Source organism: Solanum stenotomum, chromosome 8 (genome assembly GCF_019186545.1).
Source record: "Solanum stenotomum isolate F172 chromosome 8, ASM1918654v1, whole genome shotgun sequence".
Taxonomy (NCBI): domain Eukaryota; kingdom Viridiplantae; phylum Streptophyta; class Magnoliopsida; order Solanales; family Solanaceae; genus Solanum; species Solanum stenotomum.
This window is the reverse complement of record NC_064289.1, coordinates 861040-878642: the sequence shown is the minus strand read 5'-3', so window position 1 is coordinate 878642 and position 17603 is coordinate 861040. Positions and strand designations below refer to the sequence as shown.

Here is a 17603-nt window from a genome sequence, read left to right as displayed (position 1 = left end):
GAGATAATGAGTTAAAGAAAATAGGATGCATAAGAGTTAAGAGTTTTCACTCATCCGAGCCTGACTCTTTGAGAGATGCTAAAGAACAGTCCCAAAGATGAACTATTTCTCATTAAAACAGGTCCTCGGCTGGAAGAAATAAAGAACACGAAAGCATACACAGAAACTGTATATCATGTATTAAGATGAAATTAAAGTAAGTGAGTGCAAGAGAGAAAAGGAAGTTGCAAGAACGAAAGATATAGGCAAATAAGAGTAATTTTCTACTAAACTTTGAATCAGAGAAAACGATGGAGAAATACCAAAACCAATGACTATAAACAACTAGATAATCCTTTTAGACTCAGCTCAGCTAAGATCGGAATAAGAAAATGAACCACGAAGAGTTTATGGTCGAGCAAGAGTGAGATCTAATATGCTAACAACTGACACTAAACTACTCCAAAACATAATGTATACACAGATAACACATATAAAAAGAAAAGATATTACTAGCTAATACTCATTAACCAAATCCTAACATATGGAGACCAAAACAAGGATAACACATAAACAGAACACAAACACAGCCAAGAACACATCATAAACAGAACAACATAGAAGAACCGGGAATTAAACAAAACCAAGAAAGGATTTACCTCTTTACGGGCAGCTAACGGAGAACAATGAGCAGAGAAGCAGCTTTCCAGGACCACAACGAGATTCCGAGAACTCCAGCGAGCTCCGACGATGCGTAAGAAGAAACAGAACTAAAATAAAACTCAAGTCCTTTTGGATGCTATTTGACAATGTTTTTTGTTCAAATGTTAACTCTCTATCTGCAACCTTATAAAATCTTTGTTTTCTATAAACTATGGTTCTCTCTATCCTTGTATCAGTGCAGAATGACCCCCCGCCCTCTTCAATGAATGGAAAAGAGGGTATTTATAGAAGAAATTAGGGCTCGTTTATTGGAGGGGGGGGGGGNGGGGAAGCTAAGAAAAAAAAAGGATAGGAACAACGGTCGATTTTTGAAATCCCCACTCGGAAATCTCTGCTGCTTGTCCTCAGATTCCAACGGCTAAACAACAAGAGCCGTTCGATCTTGACGCTAGGACGAGTGAATCGTTGATATTGCTCCATCTAGCACTGACACTCGTACGAATTGTCGAGGGGGTGAGGAAGATGACGGAAAGAAAATGCAGCGTACTGTCGCTGCTGCTTTCCGTATATTTTGACGGAATTATTGACGCCGTTTGGAGACGTTGCTGCTCTTGTGAAGACGCTGCTTCATTGCTGTGTATTGGAATTGTTTTGTCGGTTCTGGGCTTTACCGTTAGAATGAGCTGCTGGAGTTAACGTCGTTGGCTTTCGCTGCCTCTGTTTGTTGTTAACGTTAAAAGAAACGTTGCTGGGTTCTTTGTTGAAGAAGAGAATTGGGCCCGGGTCGGCTGAAGTTAGAATTGGGCTGGAAGGTTGGTGGTTGCTTGGATTTTGGTGTTGAAGAAGTGGCCTACTGGAAAATTGAAAGAAGAGGGCCCAACACTTGATCTCCAAATGGGTTAGATTTGTAATTAATAAAAGGGCCGAAGGGTTACAAACTTAACTAACTTAAGTTGAGAAGTTAGCCAAATTGAGTTTAATTAGCAAATTCAACTAAAACTTAAATAAGACGAATTAATATAATTAATTATTGAGCTTATTAATCTTAACGAAACAAAATAATCGACTTAATTATAAACTAATTAATTCAAAAATATTAATTATTATATAACTAAACTAATTAGTAAAATATTTAAACAAAACAAATATTTTTGAGACAATTTTTGAATATCCATAAAATGTACTAATTATATACATAATTATATAACATATATATTTTATTGAGAAATTATAAAATTGACAAAATTACACAAAATAATTTGAAAAAATATTTTGAATTTTTATAAACTAATTATTCCAAATCAACAACTAGTTAATTTTGATTTTGATCCTTTTGATATACTCATAATACACGAGCAATTAGGTATTCAAATGGTTATAGTTCTTTTACATTGGTTTTCTTACTATTTTTGGTGCTAGTATCGCTTGATTTTTTTGACATTTTCATATTAGCTTCTTTACTCTAGTTTTGTTTCTTAAAACGTGTTTTCTAAATTATTATTATTTTTGAGTTGAGCTTCATTATAAAATAATCTCTCTATATAAGAAGGATATAAATAAGATTTACGTACATTCTAACCTCACCAAAAACTGGTATAACTACATCTAATATGTTATTGTAGTCGATCACCCAAAGGCCAACATTATTAGGACATTGGCTGGTTATATATTCCCAAAAAAGAGTGAAAAAATATATGAAGAACAAAAAGTAAAGACAAAAGAGAAGTGATGACATTATCCAAAAGAAGGGGATATGGTAACGACGTGGCATCTTCCTAGTGGTTAGAGCAATAGCTCCACGCCATAACTTCACTCGTCGTCCAGGAAAAAGATATCTCCCAATTAACTCTGTTTTCTACTCTGTTTTGTTTTTGCCTTTTTCTTCATCAAATCATCAAACAATCCCCAAAATTCTCAGAAACAAAGTAAGAAAATTAAAGCATATGGCAAGTTGTAACATGGCTTCTGCTGCATCAAGTTTTTTGGTGGCAACTCCTAATGTTGCCTCCAACACCACTTCCCGCACTAATATGTTGTTTTTTCCCTCCAACAAGATCACCACCACCCCGAGACTCGTCGTAAGGGCGGCCGCGGAAGAGGCTGCCGCACCAGCCACGGCTGCCGCTACTGCTGAACCAGCTGTTGAAACCAAAGCTGCTAAGCCACCCCCAATTGGACCCAAGAGGGGATCCAAGGTTAGTGTCTTAGTCCTGTTAATAGTAATAGTCAAAGTTCGATAATATATTTGAGTCTTAGAATGACTTGATTGATAAAGCCTATGCCACCTTATTGGGAATTGAGGCGTATGTTATTATTGTAGTAAAAATGGAAAGAAATCATGAATATGTTATGAAGTAGTCATATAACTGTCCAGACAAATTGTTATCCTATAGATGTTGTATCTACACATGTTCAAAATATTATCACGAAAGAGTAGTGAATATCATGATATTTTGCATCGATTGATTCATCTGAATCATGTTTGAGAATGTGTTTGATACGGAGAAAAATATTTTTCACGGAGAACATCTAAATGAATACTATTTGACAGGTGAGAGTTCTTAGGAAGGAATCTTACTGGTATAAGGGCACCGGTTCAGTTGTAGCTGTTGATCAGGTAAAAAAATAAGTACACACAATGTATGTCCAATTGTAATTTATTAATGATGTTGAACTTTTAATGATTCCCAATTTGTTGTTAATGTTGCAGGATCCAAAAACTCGTTACCCAGTTGTTGTACGATTTAACAAAGTGAATTATGCTAATGTTTCAACCAACAACTATGCATTGGATGAAATTGAAGAAGTGTGAAATGAGAATGTGTGCCCTCAATTGGAATTAGTATATTATTTGTAGAATGCAAGGCCCTTTGTTTTTTCATGCTTATTCTCTAGTTATATACTGGCTTTGAATGTGAATGAGTGTCTTATTATAGTTTTTGTGGCATTACTCAAACTCTATTCTTTCTACTAACATGCGGAGACGAATCCAAAATTTGAAGTCAATCATCCACATTGCTAAGATGATCGAACGTTTCATGATAAAAAGAGCTACAAATGATCGAAACAAAAATTAACAAGTTGAAGAACTCGAGACATTATGGCTTCAAACTAACTTAATATTTGAACCATAACGTATCTTGCTCTTCCATCAGCATATAAAAGAGGGCAGTTCGGTGCATGAAGCAGCATTCTGCGTTCAGGCAGTCGAGCATGGTCCAAGAAATGCTACACCCCAAGAGAGTATATAACGTAGACAACATACCCTGAATCGTCCACAGATGACTAGCTAGTCAATTTTTTTTTTTTTTTTTTTTTTGATAATCGAGAAATCCGTCTGTGACCCGTCCTTTGGACCAATCACAGCCTTCTAAACTCGGTGGATAATGGGCCCGCCCCTCTACCCTTCTCCACTTAAATACCGGGCTTCGCTTTGCATGGTGTGGGGCTTGAACCTGCGACCTAAGCCACAAATCCTCCACCTTTGCCACTTGAGCTAGGCCTTGGGGGCACTAGCTAGTCAATTTTAAGCTATTGCTGACCAAATTCTTGCCCTTTTTCATACTTGGAAGTAGGAAATCCCAGAAACTATGCAATACCTCTCCGATAAAACCTTGCTTAGCAGATTTATTTGTAATTGAACATCAGTAGAACAAGGGGTCAAGGCTCGAGAACGAGCTATCATGATCAGACTGCTTAACTCTAGAAGAGAAAGCTGTAGCTGATTTCAAAAGAGTCAGATTGTCGACGTTGACTATCAATTGATTACAGACAGGAGAAATGAATGCTCGCAGATAACTACCATCTGAAGACCCACGAAGACCACTAAGGCTGACTAATTAAAAACAGACACACCATATCTACTTACAACATATCTAAGGGGTCACGCATGAGAAAGGAGGGAGATTAAGGGACACAGCAACAAATCAGGCATAGAGACACAAGGTTAGATGAACACGACAAGGAATGGCATTCACAACAGATGCACTTATCAACAAAGCAATACAATCTGAGGTAGAGGAATGACCATACTCATAGTTGAAGCTCATGAACTAGACAACTACCTCGTTTACAGTCCATACCCAAATATAGGTGCTTAGACTCTTCCAATTTTGTTTTACGAACACTACAAACTTGAAGATAGAAGGTCTTTGATTCCTTCAAATCCCTTTGCAAAAAGAATCTTCTTTTTTGGTACTCTTCATGAGAGGGATGTGGTCTGTAATTCACATTCAAAGCACTGTTTTCTGAGCGAGCTTTAATCACAGAAGAACATTCAACCTCTGTACAGGTATGTGGTAATCTACACCAAATCTTTTCAGGTGAACCAAGACAAGTTCAGCTTGAACCTGTTCCGGTAGCAGCTTGAATCCATCTGGGAGACTGGAACACAACTAAAGCTAACGTTGTTCATTTGGAATGAAACAAAAAACCATCCACTCCTCTCGGGATATGCTTCAGCTTCCATATCCTCATTCTGATTGCGGCAAGGAACATCAGAAAAATAGCACAAGTAGTACAGTGATTTCACCGGCAGCAAACAGAGAAGTCAGTCCTCCCAATCCCAAGATCAAGTAGTCAAAAAAGAAGGCTGGCATCTTCAGGGTGTTCCGATGAATGTCTTATGCACCATAGAAGTACAACCATGCAGCTTCAGATTGAGTCTTCTTAATAAATTTAGTAGATTTTGCAATCTTCTCTTTTATTCAAACTGTAATTATTGAACTGATATGATACCCCTTACTGGAAAAGGCCAATGACAGAATTTATATGCATCTTGGGTCTGGTCCAATGTTTAATAAGTAATTTCACCGCAAACAAATTCAATCAATCAACTTCAGCATGCATGGTATATTTATACACATCTCTGCTCAGGCCCAATGTCTAATAAGTAATTTTACTGTGAACAAAATTCAATCAATCAACCTCAGTACGCATGATGCATCTTTACAAGATTTGTTTCATGGACGACACTGGGTTTGGAGTAAGGTGGGGGTGGGTGGGTTGGTTAACTACCCATAGGAAAATGAAAGCCGGCAATATTAAGCAAGCTGAATATTTGAAGTTTCAAACAAGTTTATTTGACAGACAAACACCAAATTCTTATTTTCTTTTCAATTGATATAGTTTCTCATAAATAAGAGAAGTGCAAGTGCTGGTCAATATTGCAAAGTACAAAACCAGTCTTTGAGGAAGGAAGAAATTCAGTTATAAACTCATGAATGAAGTTATATCAACATAGATTCCTGCTTCAACAATGAGTTTTCCAATCAGAAGCAAGATATACCAGTAAGGGAACTACATAATAAATATGTCAAAGAGATCTGGAAGAATAATGCGTACAAGGAGAGCATGAGATAGGATCACTTGGCATGGATAGCTCAAGAGGGCCTAGCTCTCTGTTTTCCCAGCTTTAGCTTCCGATAGCAAAGATTCAAGTTCTCCTTTCCGATACAGCTTAATCGTATCTGCACCCAAAAAAAAAAAGAGTAGTGCAACTCATTCAACAAGTTTTTTTATATTCCAACAATTATGATATGTTATTCAATCTTTCAACAGTAGTAATGCACAGATTGCAAGGAATGCCTACAACCTTACCTTGAAAAAGTACACTAGTGTTCAATCAACTATAACGCCTTATTTTCACTAATTCAGCACAATTTTTGTGAAAGGACATAAAATGCCAACCACTCAATTTTAAAGTAATCCACAAAATCCTGTTGCTAAAACAGCCTGCAGAAGGTGCCTAATAACTATAGTGCTTAAACAAGGACCAGAATGTCATACAAATAGGTTATAAAGTTGGGAATCAAGTCAAATAATTATTTTTAAGGAATAAACGCAGAATAGCAATACTGTCTCTGCAAATATATGGTGAAAGCAAAAAAACAATCAGAGAATGTACCTGTACAACCACCAATGTGTTTGGCCCCTGGTCATAATAAAAAAGAGTCATTTATTAGAAGTCCTTCACAAAAACCACAAAATAAAAATCAGCAGCAAATGCCAACAAAATTTGTAAACAGGCAACTCTCTTCATTCAGTGGCAGATGCTTACTTTCAAACTATGCAAATAGTTCTTTTTTCTTGTTCGATAGGTCAAGCAGTTGTTTTCGATTCATTTTTTATGCTGTGTGTGGGGGGGGAGGGGGGGTCATACATATTGTCTCTAAAAGATGAAATATCTTCAAATACTTATGGTGCTCTTCAAGAAGACATCTATTACTTCTGAAAGTTTCACATATAAATATTTTTTTTGTTCATTATTATGTAGAGGGGTGAGAGCATCCCCGAGTTTCAAGGATTGCAGTTGATCCAAAGGGTTGGCTCTAGATGGATTTTTTTAATGAAGGAAAGATGAATTTCTCAATCATCAAAGAAAATTATCTGCTTATTACATATAGAATTATATAAATTCAGGAAGCTCCCATAAAAAATAGATAAGCTCCAACAATTTGTTGTCATATCCAAACACTTGTAGAGATCAACAACTCCACAATACCACATTTCTTACCAATGAATACATTGGGAACCGTATGCTGTCCAGTAAGCCTTTCCAGTACCTTCTGCAGTTGTGGTCCTTGGGGACCTGAAACAATTTAGAGATAGCATCAACTTATTTCGTAAAAAGTATACATTCGAATATGACTAGGGCACGAAATGCCACAGTTACAACTTAGATAACCTTTGTTAATGGGAAATAAATTCATAGTGCAGATAATCAAAATGAACTAATAAGACTTCTAGTGAACTGTGCACACACTTTACCCAAGTCTATTAGATCTCCTTTTAACATCTGTTTCCCTTCTTCTTTAGGGAAGTCTGTGACTGTGGTAGTAGAAGAATATTCAAAGGCCAACATGCACTCATGGTTAACTAACATTACGAGAAACAGCACAATTTCAGACCTTTTCCTCTTTGTTTGATGATAGTTCTACTTGCAACACAAGGTTGCATGTTGCTACCCTCATCTGTGGATTGCAATTTTGTACCATCAATAACATTAGAATTTTGGGGTCACAATCTCACTGATATTTTAAGACATGGTGAAAGGAGCCATGCATTAAAAGACAGATAATTCATGTAAATTACGTACAGCCACTTCCAACTGAACTTTGCCAAATTCCCCAAACAGAGTTGCAGCCTACTGATGTGGATGAAACTACTCTATGCAAGATGGGAAGGTGTTTGCTCACATTTGGTTTTCTAAAGAAGTTGCACGCATCACAACCAAAACTGAAGGAAAGCTAATGAACTTCAAGTTTTCACAATTGACCATCATCCAGCAAACTAGACGGACTCCACAAAATAATATGATTAATATACTCCTAAGGTTCTAAGCACAAGAACTTTTTGCCTTTATACTGTGACTAGAATTCAACTTCCAAGGTAAAGGCCCTTTTACTCCTCTCAATAAAGGCCCCAACAGCTAGACACTATAAAATGTAAATTCTTACGGGAAGGCACCAACCTTAACAACAAGATCCACTTCGTGAAATGGTCTAAATTCATGTTTCCCAAAGAGCTTGGTGGACTTGGAATCAAGGACCTATCACTATATAACAAGAGCATGCTGATGAAATGGCACTGGAGGTACAGTCAAGAGGATGCTGGCTTACAGAAAGAAATCATCGCAGCAAAATATAGGAGGCTCAACCACTATATGATGATTATTCCAGCAATACATATTTGCAGGTGGTAGATGGGGTTCACACAAAATTCTGGAGAGATAAATCGATATGGGACTCAACACTAAAGGAAGCTTTTCCAAACATCTTCATTATAGCAGCAGTCCAGAATCCTTCGTTGCTCGAAATAAAGAGAACAACTAATGGAACCTGAATCTTAGGAGGAATCTGCAGGACTTCTAAGTTGATGAACTCACACACCTAGAAATGCCGGAGAAATACACCATCAACACTCAGTTGAGAGAGAAATTAAAATGGGGCAGCTCTATGGATAGAACATACACAGTCAAGGAAGGTTATGGAGCTATGTGCTCCAACAATATGATGATTGACCTATGGCCTTAGAAGCTAGTTAGCAAACAGGTGTTACATGTGCCAAGCTGATTCAAAATCCATCAACAACCTAATCTTTCACTTTCCAAAGGCTACAGATTTCTGGAACATGTTCCCCAGTATTTTTGGTTTGAAGTGGACTATGCCTTTCACTGCCAGAGACGCCTATGTGAGCTGGAACTCAAAGAAGGTTGACAAAACCATCAGGAAAATCTGGAAAGTGGTACCTGCAAGCATTTTCTGGTGCATTTGGAATTTTGGACTGAAAGAATCCACAGATGTTTTGATGGGTTATCAACTTCAAGCTGCTCCCTAAAGTCTAGAATGTTTGGTTAATCTTTCTGGTTGGGCTAAATTTTCGCCTGATAATAACTCTGGCTTGTTTTTGGACTAGATCAGCTCTCTAGTTTGTTAGACTTCAAATATAAATGAGCTGATAAACTCTTCCGTTTGTAATTTCATTGCTACTGCTTGATATCTTTATGATATCGTACTCTTCTTCTTCTTTTTTTGAATCTGGTAATGTTACCTTTACGATATCCTACTTTACTTGATCAAAAAAGTCCCTTTTACTTCTCTCTCCACAGTAGGCACCAGTCTTGGCAGATATCCTAAGGTTCAGGCATAGTTAAACAAAAAATATAGTCTAGACAATGCAAATGCAAGCTCACCCAGCTACTTAAGGACCATTATCCCCCAACATTTCTCGTTCAACAACAACAGACCCAGTGTAACCCCACAGATGGGGTCTGGAGAGGATAGAGTGTACCCAGACCTTACCCATACCTTTGAGAAGGTAGAGAGGTTGTTTCTGAAAGGATCTCGTCTGAACAAACAGTGTAAAAAGGCAATAGCAACAAGCATTTTGGCCATGCATAATGGAAATTCTTGTCTTACATTTGAGGAATTAGGTGGAAACAACCAGAACTAATAATTTTGCATCACAAACATTCTGCTTTTTTAACAACATTGGTTTTGCAGAAGGATAGCAATCTGCCTACCTAATATCAATTGGCTTACTTATTCATCAGGAACTTGAACTCAAGTACTCAACTGGTTTTCATGTAACCAAAATAAACAATGCTAGTAAACTATCTATAGGGATTTCCATCTGTGAGTATTCAACTCATTAATTATCTTAGCTTCAAAGTCATATATGCATATAAGCCTTAACTTCAGATTCACAACAATCATCCTAAAAAAATTCTACATAAAACATTATAAATATCACATTCTCAATTCACATTAAGCAAAAAATATGATTCCAACACAAAGTAAACATTTTTTTCCCCAAACTATGAAAGCATAAGGCTCGAACAGAAGATGTACTAAAGTAAAGTAAAAGTACTTGACTTTGGAGAAACTTACCCATTTCGTCCAATTCAATAACAAGAGGATCTACACCAAGTCTCTTGAACAAAACTTTCACCTCAGTTGAGTACCTTTTGTAACAAATTAAAAGAACACTTCAAAATTCACTCAGAAATTAGACAATTAGTCATAGAATTCCAATTTCATACGAGATATTAATTTTACAACTTACGAACACCAACTCTTGGAGTAGACAACTACTGGGTTTTCCGTAATAGTCTTTTTCACGCTCTCCTCCAATCGGGATCCGAATGAACCCGACATCGCTCGAATCTGCACCTGACCGATTTTCCTGGGACCATTGTTTTCGATTCTGGACCCAAATCTGTGTAATCTGACACTTGAAACACTGCAATTGGAATTGGGAATGCCCTGTAAGTGCCGGACAATTTGAGTTCCATTTTGAGGGTGAAAGGATTGAGGAATAGAAAAAGTACTGAAGTTTTTAGTCAAACTCGAAGTGGCAGCCATTTTTTTTTTTGGAGAAACGTTGTTCAGTTCAGTTCAGTTGTTGAGATTTTCTTCTTCTTTGTGGTGTTGGTAAATTCACGTGATTCGGTTTTTGATCATGGCTAAATTCAGCCAAAAGATAATAATTAAAAAAAAAAAATCTCTATAAATTATGGAAATTTGAAAGTAAATTGAACATTTTTATTCAAAATTTGGAGAGAAAAATGTTGTTCTCTAGTTCTTTTTTTTCCTTTTTGGCGTCATACGACGTTACAGCCGACTAAATTCGAATTTGCACCGAAAAGTCTTATATTGAGGAGGGTAAATATTTCTTAACAAAAGCAACTTCATATTCAAAGAAACTCAAATCTGAGAAAGAAGGAGTATTTACCTCTCCACTACAACCATGACTCATTCCTCAAGTATTTGTTATATAAATAAGATAACTACAAAAAATATGTAGATCTTGTTTAATTATATACATCGTTCCTAATTGGGACAGACCTAAGGTTTTACAATTATTATGTTTAGCTCATATGGTTAAAAAATGACATATTTTAAATAATTATCTTATCTCTATTTTGGTAATTTAAAAACACATAAAATAAATTTTTAATTTTTAATTTAAAAATATCTAATAAAAATACTTTATCTTGAATTCTGGTAAGGATCGATAGGAGTTGTCAAGCATAATTTCAAATGAATATGTTTGTAGTTACATATAACTAAAGTTTAAACATATATATTCAGATTCCGGATAAAATGACTGAACTTTAATTATATATATATGTTTGTGATCCACTACAAGAAAATGGTGAATTACATGGGGATTTTCCTGGGAATTGGTATGAAAATTTGCAGGAAAATAAGTTTCATGCGAATTTTCATACCAATTCCTAAGAAAATCCCCATATAATTCACACATTTCTTGTTGTAGTGTGAAGTTAAAAATTTAAAAAATAAAATAACTTCAGTCATATATGTCTTTAAACTTCAGCCATATTTTCTCTTGTACACTTCGACCTCTCTTATCTTTAAGGCCCAAAAATGAGAAGTCAGTGGGCTGCACTGACAGATGAACTTAGTGGCCACAAGTATATAGGCCTCAGGTTGAATAAGATTTCTCTAAAATTATATAATAAGAGAGTATTCCAAGATTGTCAAAATTTTATGAGACTGCCTTTTCAGACATAGCCATCCTACGAGTGAAGTTCATGCATTTATATCATAAGTTAAAGCAAAATAGTTGGACTTCAGTTGTTATTGTCTAAACTTCAGCCATAGATTGAAGTTCATTATTTTTTACTTAAACTTCACTCATATATACTTGAGCTTTGAATAAAAATAACTGAACTTCAATCATATATAGGTCAAGTTTAATGACTTAATTGCAGACATATATTACATATGAATTTTTAACTAAAAGTACTAAAATATTGTAGAAACTTCTATGCTCTAGTCTACGTGTAAAAAAATGGACCACTGAGAAGGGAATCTAACCACACTTAAATTTATTGATAAATGATAACAACATTTCTGGCGTTGTTTAGTTGTTGACATTCTTACATATGCTAGTTTCTGTGGATGAGTAACATTTTTCAAAGGGTCCTTCCAGAGATCAATCTTTTGAAAGGACAAGCTAAAGTGATCGATCAAAGAATAGAAAAAAAAAAACAAAAGTGATCATCCATCTCTAGTAACTCCAGCGCTAGTACAATTTGAATACTAGATATGATCTTATCAACTAGTGAAACGGCAATGTCAAATGTACAAGCCTTGTTGACAAAAAACAAGAAAAGTTGAATCAGCACCAAAAAGACAAAAATATCTTCACACTCGATAATTTTATTCTAAAACAAATAAACCAATATAAGTACATATTAAAGCAATAATATTATTTAACCTTGGTTAGTTGATAAAAATTGATGTGTCAAATACATATTTTGCATTCATTGACTCGGTAAAAAATACCAAGTCTAAGCAAGTTTTTTTCTGTAGTAGTGTTTATTATATTTAAACATAGAATTTTTAACAACTTGGTGTCGTGGTGTAGTTGGTTATCACGTCAGTCTAACACACTGAAGGTCTCCGGTTCGAGTCCGGGCGACGCCAGTTTAGTTTTTTTTTTAATCTGTTTTTCTCCTCACAAGTGGGTTTCGATAAATCCTCCATTCAAGTGCTCGGGTGTAATTAGTTGTTTCGATAAATCCTCTATTCAAGTAAGCAGTGTTTCTATAATATGATTCTACAAAACTATAACACTTGTGATTTTACAAACAATATTCAACTGTAGGAATTTTCGTAAGGGTCCATGTGCTAGCTAGACAACAATTAATTGATGTCATTTTTTATGCATATTATGATTAGAGCTGGGGTCAAACTCTAATATAATCAGATCATAATCATGAGTAATAAAGCAATTTGTATAATCTTTCTATTCCAGGATCAAATGGAGAGGAATAACAATAATGAGTGAGGTAGTATGAAAAATCTCTACCTATCATACATACAACTATTATTGAAGATAGTAAATATTTATTGTAAGTCCGCAAGACCACTATTAAACATTAAACATATATGACAGAGAAAAATACATATGTAGATTTTCTCGCAAATGAAGGTCATTGGCAGCGGCACATCTAATTCCAATTAACACCAGATCATGTAGACCCACCCCACAGGGTGAGTAAAATATTCTATACTCAAAGATTTGTGATTTTCAAGTCTTGAACCCGAGTCTAGTAAGTAATTTCAACTATTATCATAGTGTATCTTAGTGTTTTTAATACACACGTTATTATGTTGGAAACAAGAATTAAGGTAGGGACCCATTTACACAATTATTTTGAATTCATGATCAGATCAAGTGTCATGATCTTCTTCTTCTTCTTTTTTTTTTCTTTTTTTAACCAATAATGTGTATGCTAGGGTGTTGAAATGATGAGTGATTGCTATCAGAACTCTCATATGACTGTATTGAATATGACTTGAAAAGAACTTAGAGATATACTACAATATTCTTTCTGCAGTTGTACGTGTTCTATCAGTGTCTTTTTAACGTACACAAATAATGGAAATTGAAGTGTCATTTTCTCACTCTAAATTTTCATTTTCTTCAACTAAGGAAACCAGGATTTTCTACAAAAGGAGTTTTTTCCTCGGAAAATTATAATGTGCAAATGTCAGAGTAGACAAAAGAGGCCGCATAAATGATAAGAACCCTTCACGTCCAACTTTGTTCTTAAGATTGTCAGTTCAAGTCAATTAAAGGAGTAAAAAGTGGAGCTCGAGTAAAAAAAAGTTCAAAATATAATGATGTTTTATGCTTTTTTTAAAAAAAAAAGATCTTGTTAGAATTTCCGATTTTTGTAGTATCGACTAAGAGTTATTTGGATGGACTTAAAAATTGCTTTTAGTTTTTTTTTTTTTTTGGGGGGAGTGTTTGGCATAATTCAGAGTAACTTTCAAATTAAGTGATTTTAACTCCTTCTTTTCTTTTTGTTTTTTTGGTTTCTTACTCGGTGTCTGGTATTCATATTGAAGTCCGATTATATTTGGATTTGCGACAGAAAGTCCCACATTGAGGGTAAAACGCTCCCTAACAAAGGCGACTCCGTACCTTAGGAGACTCAAACTTGAGAACTCTAATTAAAAATGAAGGAGTACTTATCAACTCCACCACAACACTTGTTGGTAAGTCGACTCATTATAGCTTAACAACTATTTTGCTTAAAAGCTACTAAAATTCGGATCCAAACGGCTCTTCTATATTCCATCTTTTTTTGTGGTCAACATCAGTACTTAATTTGTCATGAAAGATCAACAGGAAACCTAGAACAATATTATGAAAGAGTACTAATAACTTTAAAGGAACAATCTTTGTCATTGTAATAAATACAATAAATAATAATTGTACAATTTTGTATAATGGAAAAGTCAATACAAACAAAAACAAATTTGTGGAAGAGAAAAGAGAAACGCCTCTTCATCCTCTAGTAAAATGCCCAAACTATAGCAAAACTTGAGCTTTTTTTATTTTTTTTATTTTTTGGAGAGGGCTGATCTCTCTGTATATACTATATTCTGCTGTTTTCCTTTTGTATATTTTTTTTTACACAAGTATTTTATACATCCCTTTTCTTTAATCCCCTGTTATAAAAAATGAAGGGAATTTTTTGTTAATTTTTTTTTTTCATTTTTTATATTTTTCAGTTGGATTAAAAAGTTGAGATGCATCTTCTATGTGTAGGAACTTTTTGCTTTTTTTGTTTGAGATCTTCTTTGTAAACTTTGCCAATATCTTGTGCAATATTTATAGCATCAGCAGAAGCACCAGCTAGCCCTTTCCTTGTAAATCCAATTGCATATAGCCCAGAGTTTCCTTTCCAATTATTTGGGAATTGTGCTTTTGGAAATCCATTATTGGAGAAAAATTCACTTTCCTGCATCACATAACAAAAAATAACATTAGCACACTGTTCAAGAACATTTAAATAGTCCGAGCTATGTTAGTCTGACTCTTAAAAAATGTTGATAGCTTGAATTTTTCAAAAATGTCATTCACAGGCTTGCAATCACATTTTTGGATAGTTCAAGCAAGTGACAAAGTAAAACTTCTTATATTTTGTTGGTGTATATAACTTAAACTCGTTTAAAAATCATTAGAAACTCCCAAAACTGTCAATGTTATTAAAAAAGTTCCGGAAGGATTGTGACATTGTCTCACCTGTAGCCAGTAAGGAACATTGCTGCAGTAACCAGTAGCAAGAACAACAGAGTCAATTTCTAGTTTTTCGCCGGTGACAAGTTCAACGGTGCCACATGAAAACTTTTTGATTCCTGGGACAACTTTAACTTTTCCAGATCTAATTTTTTCCAAGGCACCAATATCTAAAACTGGTGTTTTCCCATGTTTGTTCTTGAGTTCCAATGGTCCAATTGATGGCCTTTTTAGTCCATAATTCTCAATATTTCCCAAAATAAACCATGCAAGAATAAGTAGAATTTTGTCAACTAGCCAAAGAGGCACCCATTTCATCATAAACATAGCTAGCTCAAATGTTGATTTTCCAAAAATTTCTCTTGGCAAAACATGAACCTGAAGAAGAAAAAACAGAAACTACATCAGTAAACAAAGTAAATTCAAGATTTAGAGTCGGTGTGTTCTATTTTTTAAAATGTTTAATCTTTTTAAGCTAGACGCAGTAAGTCGTGGTGGACCCCAGTGCGTCTTAACTAAAATTATCGGGAACATTGAAAAATCATTAGAATTTCAAAAGGATCCGTAATCATCAAATTTAAATTCTGAATTCGTCTACTGCTTACCGAGCTACGACAGACAATTGATGGTTGAGCACCATGATTTGAAAGATCAAGAGAGACTTCCATTCCAGAATTACCACATCCAACAACAACAACTTTTTTTCCCTGATATTTTTCCCCTGATTTATAATCACAAGCATGAATCACTTCACCTCCAAATTCTTTCAATCCTTCAATATCAGGCACAACTCTCTCAGCATTTTCGCCCGTGGCTACAACAAGCCACTGGGAAATGTACTCAACTTCAAAGCCGTTGGGTGAACTAGTTTTCACCCTCCACACTCTACAAGTTTCGTCGTACTTAGCTGATTGAACACACTCGTTGAATTGAGGGTTAATGTCAAAGTGTTTAGCATATAGTTCGAGGTATTCGATAAATTGTCTCTTAGTTGGATACTCAGGGAAGTGATTTGGGAATGGGAATTTCGGTAATTGGCAGAATTTCTTGGGGAGGTGGAGCTTTAAACGATCGTACGTTCGTTTCTGCCATAGAGATGCGATACAGTCAGATCTTTCTATAACGACAAATGGAACTCCTTGTTCTCTCAAGCAAGCTCCTACAGCTAGTCCTGATGGACCTGCACCAACAATTACAGGGCCATTTACCCAAACACATCTACGAGAAACAGAATCTTGTTCTGATGAGAAGGTAAACATTTTTGTATTTTCTAGTGAAAATGGTGTGTGTTTTGTTTGTTTAAAACGAATCGGAGCGACAACAGAAAACTTTGTTGTGTAGAGAGAATAGAAGACTTGATGGAATTTGTTTGTTGAAGAGAGATGGGGTGTAAAGGGCATTTATATAGAAGATTTTAATTTTTTTTATTTTGTTATGTGGCATGTGACAGTTAATGCATTTTGACGGGTCATTCTCAAATCATAAGCTATCATACTAATTATTTTATTTCATATTACTTAATTAATGTTACTAAAATATTAATTCCATTTTTTATACTGAGGTTTAGCTTCTGGTTATTATTCCTTTTGTTTGAGACCTTTTTTTCTCTCTCTGTTGTAACTTGTATGGCTTTGAGAGTTAGTGTGGTTTCACCCAAAAAATGCATTATATATTTAAGGGATAAGAGTTTGAAAAATACCTTAACTTTGGTCGAATTTACTGTTGCGATACTAAACTTTCATGAGGACCTATTACCTCCCTAGACTATTTAATACCGTATTTTAAATATATATATTTGCCTACGTGAACATAAAAAATAATGCAAAATTATAAATAGTAATTTGTCAACATGGACACATATATACCTTTAAAATACACTATTAAGTAGTTCAGGGGGTAAAACATACGGTATTAAATAGCCTCATGAAAGTTTAGTATCGTAACAGCAAATTCGACCAAAATTGGAGTATTTTTCAGACCCTTATCCCTATATTTAACATAAAAGTTATTTTTATGTTTGTATTGTGGTTGAGTTCCTGAAAAATCTGACTTCGTTATTTACAGCAACCATCCAGATGTAACAGAATAGAATAGAATGCATTCAAAATATTCAAGTAGGTGATCTTATTTTTTTTCACATTCTTAATTTAATTACACCTTGTAACTAGTTACATTAATGTTTCACATGATGGTAACTAGGTGACAGAAAGTTAATGACAGAAATAGTAATTAAGTGAGTGTACAAAACTAATGATGGTTAGTGTAGTACAGACAGTAAGAAGCAGGTCCCTTGCTTCCTATCAAAGGGGAAATGCATAACTTTTGTCCTACTAAAAATTACACTAAATATATAAAATCAAAGTCATTTTTTTTTGGGGATTAGGGTCTGAAAAATACCT

At 34.9% G+C, this 17603-nt stretch overlaps 3 protein-coding genes and 1 non-coding gene across 5 annotated transcripts; 2 read left to right on the top strand and 2 right to left on the bottom strand.

Annotated features, from left to right (window-relative positions):
* The first annotated feature begins 2473 nt into the window (after positions 1 to 2473).
* On the top strand, positions 2474 to 3577 carry LOC125874328 (photosystem I reaction center subunit IV A, chloroplastic). The gene is made up of 3 exons (XM_049555201.1): positions 2474 to 2837; positions 3194 to 3259; positions 3353 to 3577. Exons 1-3 carry the CDS (start codon positions 2586 to 2588, stop codon positions 3452 to 3454), a joined length of 420 nt encoding a protein of 139 aa, XP_049411158.1. The 5' UTR covers positions 2474 to 2585; the 3' UTR covers positions 3455 to 3577.
* Positions 3578 to 5828: 2251 nt separating this feature from the next.
* On the bottom strand, positions 5829 to 10586 carry LOC125874326 (monothiol glutaredoxin-S10). 2 transcript variants are annotated; one of them, XM_049555198.1, is made up of 6 exons: positions 10207 to 10586; positions 10032 to 10105; positions 7157 to 7231; positions 6548 to 6574; positions 5986 to 6110; positions 5829 to 5888 (listed from the first exon to the last, which is right to left on the bottom strand). In XM_049555198.1, exons 1-5 carry the CDS (start codon positions 10503 to 10505, stop codon positions 6034 to 6036), a joined length of 552 nt encoding a protein of 183 aa, XP_049411155.1. In that variant the 5' UTR covers positions 10506 to 10586; the 3' UTR covers positions 5829 to 5888; positions 5986 to 6033. The 2 variants fall into 2 exon arrangements, with proteins under 2 accessions (XP_049411155.1, XP_049411154.1); XM_049555197.1 differs by having other exon boundaries at positions 5829 to 6110.
* A 1936-nt stretch (positions 10587 to 12522) lies between these two features.
* TRNAV-AAC (transfer RNA valine (anticodon AAC)) lies at positions 12523 to 12596 on the top strand. The gene has a single exon. It is a non-coding gene; the product is annotated as a tRNA-Val (tRNA).
* Positions 12597 to 14430: 1834 nt separating this feature from the next.
* LOC125874305 (probable indole-3-pyruvate monooxygenase YUCCA5) lies at positions 14431 to 16511 on the bottom strand. The gene is made up of 3 exons (XM_049555166.1): positions 15810 to 16511; positions 15211 to 15582; positions 14431 to 14926 (listed from the first exon to the last, which is right to left on the bottom strand). Exons 1-3 carry the CDS (start codon positions 16461 to 16463, stop codon positions 14702 to 14704), a joined length of 1251 nt encoding a protein of 416 aa, XP_049411123.1. The 5' UTR covers positions 16464 to 16511; the 3' UTR covers positions 14431 to 14701.
* Between the last annotated feature and the right edge of the window lie 1092 nt (positions 16512 to 17603).